Consider the following 12,326-nt stretch of genomic DNA (forward strand, 5'->3'; position numbering starts at 1 on the left):
TTAGGTAAAAGTTTCTTCTCAGAACTTTAACACACATTTAGATTAATCACTTCCTGTAAATACAGGGGTCACTACACATTAGAATGAATACCTTTTTAAGATAGGGAGAATATGTTCAGTCAAATTCACTCAAATTACAAATAGACGCACAAAAAACACATTTGTCTAGTAGCATCTGGTCATACAAATACTTCTGTCTGTAGGGGGGTGGGGGGTGATACACCCTGAACAGATTGCCAGTGTATCGATGGCCTGACATACAGAGAACAACAACCATTCTCACTCAGATCCACACCTACAGAAAATTTAAAAGTTCACCTAACATATTTTACATCTCTTTGGACTGTGGGAAGACCCTGAGTATCAATATACATCTTTTTGCTGTGAAAAATCTGTCCAAGGTCATTGACATTGTACAATTTCAGCGTGACACAACATTTTGTCCGGCATGACCAAAGTGCTTTGCACAGTATTTGTTAAATTCAAAAAATGAGCAATTGCAATCAGCAAATATCTTGTAACATGTTTTTATCTTCTCTAAATGCTCATAGAAACAATTACGATGTTGTAGTTTAGAGGTGAAATGGAAGTGTTAAAAGTATCAAGAGTAAGACAGATAGGTAGATTTGTGCTCAAATCTAATCCTGTCATGGTTTGGTTTTATGATGGTTTGGACCCAAACTAATGGGCCCAGGTCAGGTTTCATTTTTCCTGTATTTTGCCCATAGTGGATGGTTTGCTGCTATGCTCATCAAGAACACAAGGTCTCCTCAGATCTACTTTTTTAAGGACCGAGATGTTAAATAGATTTCCACTGAAAATAAAAAGCCGGGTCTCTCAGTTCCCATGCTTTCTGAGAAGTAGGCCATCGACTGAAAAAACAGGCAGAAGAGAGAGGAGGTGGAGAGAACTAAGCGAGTGAAAGTGCCAGTGGAGGAAGAGGAGGTGTACGCGGAGGAGAGGCTGGGGAGGGTATGGGTTTATTTTTACTTTTCCAACAGTATAGCCCCACTTTCTAATTAACTGCAAATTAACTTTTGAAAAGCTGAGGGCGGGTGGCAATCTGCCGCGGCTACAGATATAGACTTGCTCCGTCCTACCTTCTCTTCCGCTATTAGCCCCCTTTCTCTCCAGGGCACAGGCCCCCGAGGGCCGCCTCTGTTCAACATCTGTTCCCCAGAATCTTAGCACATGTCCACTGGATATCAAAGCTGGGTCAGCCTCAATCTGAGCGATCTAGAAAAGCTCTGGACGAATTTCTACACAACTAATCCGCTGTAGCTGTTTTCTTTCCACTCTCTGCTCCATGTCAGGTTGATCTAGGACACGTATTCACCAGAAGAGATACTTTAAGACTTGTTTATAAAAATGTCAACAGTATGGTTTTATTGCATCATTAACATGGTCACTCCTCCGTCAAGCTGGTGTCTGCTGCCAGTTCTTTCAAGTAAAGGTCCACTTGTGCACTTGCTAGGAGATTTTTGGAGGGATTCAATTCATTGCTCTTGCACCCTCTGTGCTGCTGAGTGTGTGATTGAGAAAGTGATCTTTGAAACTGCCGTGAGGTCCTGCGAGCAGCAACCGATGGAAAGAGCTAAAAATATCTGAATGATTCGTCAAGGGCTGTCATGTTACTGGATGGCACAATCGCTGGAATCCACACATCACAGAGTTAGGATCTGAACTTGGCAACTCTCTGGTTTGAACCCTTCTGTTCCTCTGTGTGCCTGTCTCTGTCTCACTCTCTCTTTCTCTTCCCTCATCCATGTGACTAATGACAAGGTCCAGTGCTCATGTCCTTATATAGACCTATGCTCTGATCAGGCTGAGGCTGGGATCAGGGCACGCACACGCACACACACACGCACACGCACACACATCACATGTTCCATTTAAATTAATTTCTGAAATCTATTGCCCCTTTGATGGTAGAGATAGTCAGATCAGCATTTTGAAAACTGTACTAGTTTTTCTTGAAGTGAATTAGATGTGGAGATTATAGCCACTCTCAATACAGTGTGTTACAGGGCGAGAGCCAGAAGGCCAGTTAGCTTAGCCTTGCACGAAGCCTGGAAACAGGGGGGGTAAATCACAAGCCTATAGATGCTAGCTATGTGCTACTATCACCTCTGAAGCCCCACAGTTAATACTTTGTGTCATAATTAACACTTTTCATGATGAATGCATGGCTTTTACTGTTGTTAAAGAAGTATTTTTGCAGAATGGTGTGCTATAGACCAGGCACCGTGTTGTAAGGAGGTCATGGATACAGATGGAGATGCTGTGTTCCAAAGTAATGGCAGAAAAACTGATGTTCATCAAGGAATAGTTAGTTTGTAATTCACCTTTAAAACACATGGCTGTTAAATTAAGTCTACTTGTAAAACGATGATACAATCAGCTTCATAGGTGTCATGAACTTTAGAGGGAGCTACGCTAGCTGTGGTGTACTTTGTGCTCTCATGCCATCCAAGGATACCGCACCTACTTCTGTATTAAATTAGGGCTTTATTACAGATACCAACCAAGCCTGCTGATCCCTTGTGTATTCTTATTATAGACCAGTCCTGTTAAGACACACAGACACACACATACATACATAAACAAACAGACACACACAGAGCTGTTCATCAGACCTAGTTATCGACATAGGAAGATCTCTCCTTAAATGGTAGACTGCCCAGGGCCCTGTTTCCACTGCACAAACCGAATGGTGTCCAGGTCTGGGAATATCCTTATTAAGTGGAGGAAGGAGAGGGAGAGAGAGTGGGAGGGAACGACAGATGTGGGCAGAGTGAAAGCAGGTGAGCGAAAGAAAGGGAGCGATGGCAAGAATAGTCTCAGCAGTGCCCTGTGGAACATGAATCGTGACCCTGTGGGAAAGATACTGTTTCTGGAAAGAGTCAACTTCCTGTCAGTTAATGTATGTGCATGGTCACCACCAATGACGGTATCTAAACATATGGTTGACGTGTTTCCCCTTCTTCCCACTGTCCAAAAATACAGTCAGAATATCCTGGATATGCTAGAAGAAAAACGAGCACTTGAAATTACATTAGTGTGATAATGTGATGACCAAAACACAAAATCTGATTCATTAGCAAGGATCACACAAAGTAATGAAAGGAAATTCAAAGGTGCCAAAAGTGCACTAAACATCAAAGCTCATAAATTATGGCACCTCTCCAAAAAAACAGGCAGAGGTCTAACAAAAGGAAATACTTCTAAAATACAAAATTGGCTGGTAGAACAGAGATAATCTGGCAAACAGGAAGTCAAACACAGGTGGTATGAATATAACAGTGTCTGATGGGATGAAAACAGGTGAACAGAAAAAAACTGGCGGGAAATGGACCAATAACAGGAAGTAGAACTAACTGAAATGCATGACAGAGAAGATTTAACAAAATAAAACAGGAAATGAAGTCAGTTATGGTCCATGTGAGTTGTCATAGATCAGAACTACCTAAAATGACAGAAACCCTATTTGAGAAGAATTAACAAACATGCCCTTCTGCTAACAAGGAGGAGGCAGGGTTTGTGACCTGTACTGCACCCAGTCACCAGGAGGTGATCAAGAAATTTTGGCTTCGCTTTTTGGAGATGTCATGTCGTCCATCTTTATAAACAGTTATTTGATTGTACATATTTTAGATGTATACTGAATGCCTGTTACCCTGCTTGTAAAAAAAAAAAAGAGAACCTAACAAGAGATCTGAGATATTGTCGGAAAATATCAGGGAACACTCTTCAAGACATCACTAACAGCTTGTGTTTTTTCTCTCTTTCAGCCTGACAATCTACAGAAGACATGGCTGAGGGAGTTTTACCAGGTAAGAGATGCCTCACACAGCCACACATGTCATGGTTTTCATCCCGCTAGTAACATATTAATGCCGGAGGTACAAATGTAAGTCAGTTTGTAACATGTACAGGGATGTTACATGAACTGCCTTGACAGAGTGACGTCTCAGCTCCTGGCTGCAGTCGGTATCATTATGTATTTTAATGTGTAGAGGATGTTTGTTCAAGGTTATTATGACATGTCTTAAATAGTCTAAAATTATTGTAAAGATTATTCTTTCCATTATTATTATGGTGTAACAGGTTAGTCCACATTTGAACTTCTCCTTGTACTATATGACCCTGCAGCTTTTTCCATTGCAGTCTATGCAACATAATTATTATCTACTTATTTTCCCACAACATTCTTCAGTAGTAGAGCAGTGGCTGAAGTGCTAAAGACACATCCGGGCTGGCATTTGTTTCTATAGCTTTGAGTGTTGTCACGGGACTGTGACTAAAAAGCCCTCAGGCTATTTCACATGATTTTCTTTCCAGTTGGTACTTCTGTAGATTAAGTCAAGTGAAGGCATGTGCCTACTTAAAGTACAAGGTCTTTTGTGTAAGGAGAAAAACTCACTGTAATTCTGCTGTAACCTCTGATGCACTTTCTTTTTTTCTTCTTTTTTTTTTTTTAATAGCTTCAATGCATTTTTATTCATGTCTTTTCACAACTAACCTATTATTTTTACAAATCTTGCAGACTAATGTTTGGATAACATTGCTGTGATCTTTATTACATCTTATCTTATTTTCAAACTTCTAAAGGCAACGTTTTTTTTCAAAAAGCCAAAGCTCAAGCGCAGTCATGATTCATTTCTTACCTTTCAGACACATAGGAAACCTCTGACTAACCACAACTCTTTCCACTGGGGTAAGGGAAGTGAAGCAGGTAGAGCTGCTGTCTGAAACTGCCAGAGTGAAAGAGAGAAGAGAGACACATGCAGATTGCTTTGCTATGCTATCCAGGGTTTTTCTTTCTAACACGAGTTTGGATGTAAAAAAGGTTAATTCAGCAGAGAAATATGTTGTGCAAAAGGTTAAAATTAAACTTTTACTTCATATTTGCGAATAATTTATTGTTTATAACTAGGGCTGGGGGCGATATGACCAGAAATTCCATCAAGATAAAACATTTCAAATCTTCTAATGTTGATAATTATCACAATAAATGTGACATTATTATTTCTTTTAAGTTAGATTTCTGCTCCTGAGTCAAGGTAAAACATTTTACAAATCTGATGTAGATCAATTATGTGTTATACTTCATCTCTTTGCTTACACAATACATAAGCATTACATATATTGAACTTTCGTATATTTGATGAAAATGTTTTTTGCGATAACTATTGATACTGTTATATTGCCAAAACCTATTTATAACCTCTTTATAACAGTTTTTTTTAAATTGTTTCTGTTGGTATTTTTATTATTATTATTGTTATACAATTTTAGTTTTATCCATCTTCCGGTTATATGTATCACAAGGCTCATTTATTTTTGGTTACGACTGACACTTGTTGCAGTGAGCTTGGACATTCCAGTCATTTGCTGTCACCCCAATCGAACCCACTAAAAAAACGAATGGTTGCAAGCAGCCGTCTTTTGTGTAATGCCGGATGAATTCAACACTCAGCATGCTGGAGCTGCCAGTGACTCAGCATGTGCTGAAATAACATGAACAAAAAGTAACACCCTAACAGCTTGCTTGTTTCCACTTTCCGTGTGTGTCCAAACTTCACAGCACAATAGGTCTAATGGCTAAAAGATCATCCCTTGTGTGCTTGTTGAAAAAGAGGCTCAAAAAAAGTTTTAGCCTATGACGGGAATGTTCTTTATTGAGTCAGGTACCAGCATGTCTCCCAATGCCAGCCTTCTAATCGGAAATGTCCCTGAAGCCTGAAGCTTCAACACTGATTACATAAATGCACCTTATTTGAAAAATGGGAAAATATGCACAATAGCTGCAGTATTTTCTAACCCACCAAAGTCACTTCAGCCATATAAAACCCTCCATATAGAAGTTGACACGATGACGTCAAAGTCAAATGCGGGAGAGGTTGATGAATGAACGGACAGAAGACACAAAAATGAAAGTCAGGCAGAAACTGAAAAAGAGAAATAATGAAAGATAACCAAGTAGGAACACTCAGTAGAAAAAGAAGAAGCGGCTGAATGAATTTAGCCATATCTTCAAGTTCATCAGTAATAGCAGAAATTGAGAAATTCTTATGCCGTTACTCAACATTGCTGTCAGGCATGTTTTGATGTGTGTGTCATTGCCAACCAAGGAGCTTTAGAGCCATGAATGTACATTATATAGACTGATTGTGTATTGGCTGCACAGGTGAAGGATCCTGCAATGTTTAGTACACACAGAAACAAACGTTAAACTGTGATGCTGTTTAGGAGCAAGTATTGGAGTTTCAAAAGACATAAAAACCCTCAAGCCTCAGGGTGACTTTTATCACCAGCAAGTGGTTTGTCACAACTTTATAATGTAGAGGTGTCCTGGAATAACTGCACAAGCTGACGCAGACCATCACTTTCCGGTTACGACTCCACAGTCCTTAGCTGTGAGCTCATTGAACTGATGAATGAATAAACTCCACAGTGCAGCGAAGAGTGCCTTTGTGAAAGTCTTGAGTGGTTGTGGAAGGTGAGGGACGATAAAGAGAGCATCCACTCATGACAAGTTTCGAAAAGTGGGATTCATAGAGAGTCGCCGCGTCACATAGACAACGACTGTTTCTGTTCCAGGATGTATCTCGTTTCTTTACTCTTCATTCATAACGTAATCGATTTTGGCAGAATGTGTTTCTACAGGCAAAAGTCAACATATGTTTTGTGTCAAGTGTTTTAATAGGAATACAGGAGCTCCTCGATGAAGAGATGTGAATAAAAACACATTTGATATAATAAACAGGCTCTTCACAAAATAATTTAATATGTGTACAAATGTAGGCATATTTGAAAGTTAGTTGTTTTCGTAGCTCCTTGTTTAAACTGAACGTAAGTCTGAATAAATATACAACAAGTCAAATACTGTTGAGAAAACACACATTCTTATTTACTGTACCAGAAACCCTCGGTCCATCGGATGTGACTGGAAATATTCCAGAATCACCCTGAACACACAGACTCAGCCTCATACAAGAATACAGTCGGTCACATATTCCAATATTGTCACAAAAACAAAACATTTATAAAACAACAATGCTCAGATGATGATATGACTCACATTTTATGTTGAAACTTTGCAACCCTAACTCTTGTTAACCTCACCTCTGTTTTGTTGCATATATAAATGAGAGAAGTAACAGGTTGCCTCATGTATTCTACACTGGATAATAGACATCCTCATTTAAACTCATTAAACAATAGAATGGTATTAACTATGTCTGCCAAGGCCAGACAATCAGACCAGTCTGCCTATAATCCTGTATCTTATAATTATATTTAAAAATTCTTTATCTTATGATTAGGTTTCCAGGAAACTGCCAAACTAGTTAGTTCCATGAAGTTGCCTCAAAGCTACAGCGTGTTCCTTAGACCTGAAATGTACAGTGGCTGGTGTCATGACTTCTACTTTTACTTGGCACAAACATAATGTAGTTGAATACTGCTTTTAGTACAGTGGGATTTACACAACCCTGATTTACACAAGTCCTAATTCCATATTTACTTGCTACCTAATACAGTTATACAGTGTGCATACATTGGTCAGACTTTAACATTTGAAATTCAATTCTTCGCACTTTTCGTACAGGTAAATATAGATGATGATAAAATTATAACACTGTAGCAAAAGTGCATGATTTTCCGTTTTTCACATGAGGTTAAAAGTCTTTATTGGACGTTGGTTGGTGTTTTCCATGGCAGTGAATGACTGACATCTGAGGGAAGTATAGGTAAACTGTCCACTTCAGTAGCGTACGGCTGACTTGAGACCCTCATAACAATGTGCAGAAGAATACTGAACTACACTACAAGATATCTTCCATTTTACCAAGTAGTCTTCATTTCATTCGGTGTTATGATTTTAACAGCCTGTCCACAGCCCTTGGAAAAAAGCTGTTCCTCAGCCGGTTTGTCCGGGCACGTAGGACCCTGAACCTGCCTGAGGGGAGGGTGGTGAACAAGTGGGGACCAGGATGTGAGGGGCCGCTGCTGATCTTGACTGCCCGTCTGTGTAGCCGACACGAGTGGATGTCCCCAGATTTGGTAGTGGGGAGCCGACTATCCACTGGGCAGTCTTCACTACTCAGATCATTCTTCTCTTCTGCAGTGCAGCTTGAGAACCATACTGTGCAACAGTGTGTCAGAATGCTTGTTCAGCAGTTTCTGGGGGAGTTCATTGAGCTTCAAGGTCCTCAGGTTGTTGTGCTTTCCTGACAAAGAGGTAGTGTTCACCCTCCAGGTCAGGTCTTCAGAAATATGGACTCCCAGTATTCGAAGCTTGCCACCCGCTCGACCTCTTGCCCATACATGCTCAGTCCAGAGTGTTTTTTTCCTTTTTCTTCCTGAAGTCAATAATGACTTGAGTTCTTTTCTGTACACCGTGCAGACAGATGCCTTTCATTGTCCAGTTGTGGTGATGCTAAATGTCCAGTGAATCGAATTGTAACCTTAGCACTTTGTACTGTACATAACCACAGGATTTGAATCATGATCTAGGGAAATGTAGGGAGTGCTGTTGCTTTTAATGCAGAGATTCCTCTTATCTTAATCACACAAGTGTTGGAGGTGCTGTCACTGCAGATTTCATCAAATTTCTTTATTTTGGTATTCAAGCATCAAGATTCAGACTAATGCAGTTGTCATTTTTCTTGTCTAGTGCGGATCTTGATTAAATGGCAAATGCACTTGCACTTATCCAACACACCAGAGGGTGTGTTGGTCTTAAAATGAGGTGTGGTCAGGTGCATTGTTGGTACGTTGCTATTGTGCTTTTGAACAATGAAAATCTTGGTCTCTGTTATTATAAGGACGTGTCAAGATTCTAATAAGCACAGTGTACACAGGAGGATTGTCTGCTCGTGCACAAAGTGAAGAGAGAAGTCCTTTATATCTACCTGGCAAAGCAATCCTTATAATATGGTGCAAGCATACCAGGCCTTTAAAGGAATGACTGATGAAACTCGTATTGGTTTATTGCATGCCCAAAACACGCCCATGGATAATAGACAATGCAACCTTTTCTTCCCACCTATGAACTATTAAAAGTGGATTTGGACTCGTCCTAAATTTGATCCATGTGTTAAAACAGCCCAAAGTGTGTCCTACAGTCGAGAGAGGAATGTGGAGAGAATAATGCTTGTCGGAAATTGTTCTGGCTTGTATAGCCTCTCTGATATAAAATACTATGGTTTAATTGCAATTTTCAACCAAAAGTATCACTTTGGAAGTAGTACACCTGAGAAATGTTCCAGAAACAGATGCAAAATAGTAATTTAAAATAACAAGCACCCCAAAACAGCATTTGTGATGGTTGCCAGTGTTGATGTGTTTACTGAGACAGCTTGTGGCTATATATTTGTTCATGCTTCTCTGTGGTTTTCACCGACACACTGTTGACAGTGCATTCCTGGATCCTGATCGGCTACAGTAATCAAATCTGAATGGTGTCAAACTAATGCCAACGATTGGAAAGGACCTCAGTTGGCTCTGATACTGATATTTGAACATGGCTTGTGACAACCATAATGCTGATATTTAATAGTTTATGATTTCTCTCAGGCCAATTCTATGTATTCACTGTGCCTCATTATGGCTTAGGAATGTCCCCTCATTTGAGACTTTACAGAAAATGCAGATACACAAACATCTGCTCAGCTGCACATCCTCCATTGGTTGTCGTTAAACTTTGAATATACTTCCTTGTAATTATCAATGCCACTGACATTTCAGAGCTTGTTGATTTGTGTGTGTGTGTGTGTGTGTGTGTGTGTGTGTGTGTGTGTGTGTGTGTGTGTGTGTGTGTGTGTGTGTGTGTGTGTGTGTGTGTGTGTGTGTGTGTGTGTGTGTGTGTGTGTGTGTGTGTGGAAACATGTCCTGGTCATGGCTGTTGAGGAATTCTCTTTGCATTGTGCCGCAGGCTTGTGCGCTTCAGAGGAAGGTTTCATGTCTGACTCTGTTTGTGCATAGAAAGTGTGTGTGTGTGTATGTAATAGAGTGTGTGTGGAACAAGGAAAGCATGAGAGAATGCAAGAGAGAGAGGAGTGCCCCTGTGTGAACCAGGCCTGTACCCTCATGCCAGCCCTGTGCTGCTGCCGGCTGACGTCATGGAAAGAAGCATCAGACTCTGGACTCGGCACGGCTGGGAACAACCAGCAGTGGCGGCGAGAGTTAACTACAATCAGCCACGCTGCGCTAGCTTCATCGTGACCCCTTCTGTGCACACAATACGCTCACTGTGTCCTCTGGTCCATCGGTTAGCGTGCTGTTTCGTCATGAACTAAGATTTGTTTTTCATTGACAAACTTGAGCTTTGTGTGTCGGATACCTTCGGTGTCGTGACTTCTGACTTGAGCTGGGAGTCGACTTGGCGAGATTCCAAAGGTGGGTTCACAATTGTTGCTTTAATCATGTAGGAACACTGTGTCATCAGGAAGCGTTTAACCGGATCTGCACCAGCGTTGTCAGTTCCCACTGTAACACCCCCCAAAAAATGCATGCATCTCTGCTCCAAGGCAACTGTTGGCATTCCTCAGTAAGTCTACTGCTTGTGAGGAATGAGCTGTCATTTGTCTTTTTTTTCTCAGAAAAATCATCACATAGTTCCACTGCAGCATCCTGGAAAATAAACAATAAAAGCAGTTAAACTGGCTTTTACAGAGCTGCAGCTACAGCAGAGGGTGTAGTGCAAAGTTGCATGTTGGTATGTGCACTCCTACCTGTCTTAATACGTGATATGTGTATGCTGTATGTCTCTGTAAGCCACGGCTGTTCTATCTCCTTTCCTTCGGTTATTTATCACGGGTAATGGCTCTGCAGATACCAGATCAGCTGCAGCTGGAGGGAATTCCTTGAGGAAATTAAATTATTTATTGTATGACACACCTTGCTCATAGTTTAGATTTGTACCAGCTACCACAGAACAGCGCTCACTCTTTATCCTGCTCTGGATCTGCCCATTCTGTTCCCTGTGTAACTCTCATTGCACTTGATTGTTGTGCGGCGGCTGTGTTGTCTTCATACCGGGCGTGTTTGGAGCAGTTTAGACAAACTCTGCTGTGGTAACTTGTTTAGTTTATTTAGGCAGCTCCAAGCAAACCGAATTGCCCCAAGTTGTCTGCAGATCTAAGTCTGTTCTGAGAGAACTGCAGCTCATCTCTGTAAAGGAAAGCATTTCATCTGAACTATTTACAGGAATCGACCTTTGATTGTATGGCTGGAGGGGTGTAGAGAAACTCACGGTGACATCTGGCAGCCAGCACTTACTCATACTCATACATGCGCAGCCTCATATAACAGAGTGTAATTACTCACTCAGCGTTTTCTTGTATGGTTCTGTTATGAACATCAGAGACAGCAAATTACAGGAAAGAGTGCTGAAATATCCATCAGGCTTTTACAGTTAGTAGTGAATGTTTGATTTTGTCCTGGTACAAAACACGTCTTAGAATATAAAAAAGAACTAGCACAGTCTCTGTTCTAAACCTGTTTTGAATGTTCTGTTCTCTTGTCCTGTGTTAATGCTCCGGAGCTACTTCAGAATTATTCCTTGTTATTAGTTAATCCTCATCAGACAGTTCTACAACGTACAATATACCGTCACTTTTTACTGTTTGTGTGTTGGACGTTGTGTGCAGAGCTTTTTGTAAAGTCTATCGTGCAGAGTGAAGTGAAAACATCTTTCTGTTTATCCTAACAGGTTTGTTTGCAATAAATATTTCATAGTCAATTCATAGTCAAAGGAAGGTACTAAATTTTCTTCATTACTGTTCACGTGTGAATTGTATATAAGTTTGAATGATTTACTTAACTGGTGACTGGTGTTCAAACTAAAAACTGTGATTTAGCTCAATTTAAAGTATTACAGCAAAAAGAAAAACGTTGTGCTTTTACTTTGAAGACAAATTGTTCAAGATGAAGTGATTCTATGAATGTTGTTGCCATGATGGAGATCAGGACCCACAGCACATGGGATTGTCTGTGTCAGTCTATAGTGTAAAAATAAAAATATTCAGGTTTTCAAAATGATCAGGCAGCGTAGTTGACCCGCAGTTTCCGACCCCTCCTGTAGTTTATCCAAGGATATAGAAGAAGAACTTGTCAACTTGGTGAGAAAGCTGAAAGCACACTGCCTCGCCCCCACTGACTGCTACAGAGTGCTGGTCGCCCTTTTTATTCAATTTCTATTGATATTGAAGGTGTAGCTCGTCCAAATTGCACCAAAATCAACAGTGCACTTAAGATGAAAGGTGAGATATGCATTCACATACATACTGACAGACCTTTGTGGAATTTGTAGCTAGATG

The 12,326-nt window shown here is 40.5% G+C and overlaps 1 protein-coding gene across 2 annotated transcripts in view; it reads left to right on the plus strand.

Annotated features, from left to right (window-relative positions):
- The window catches only part of LOC118119362 (inositol polyphosphate-5-phosphatase A), a 149,982-nt gene that overhangs the window by 35,477 nt on the left and 102,179 nt on the right, over positions 1 to 12,326 (plus strand). For both annotated transcript variants that reach the window (XM_035173266.2, XM_035173267.2), the window contains exon 2: positions 3,792 to 3,833. In XM_035173266.2, coding sequence (XP_035029157.1) covers positions 3,792 to 3,833 — 42 coding nt within the window. The remainder of the gene's footprint in view (positions 1 to 3,791; positions 3,834 to 12,326) is intronic.

Source organism: Hippoglossus stenolepis, chromosome 12 (genome assembly GCF_022539355.2).
Source record: "Hippoglossus stenolepis isolate QCI-W04-F060 chromosome 12, HSTE1.2, whole genome shotgun sequence".
In the NCBI taxonomy this organism is placed as follows: domain Eukaryota; kingdom Metazoa; phylum Chordata; class Actinopteri; order Pleuronectiformes; family Pleuronectidae; genus Hippoglossus; species Hippoglossus stenolepis.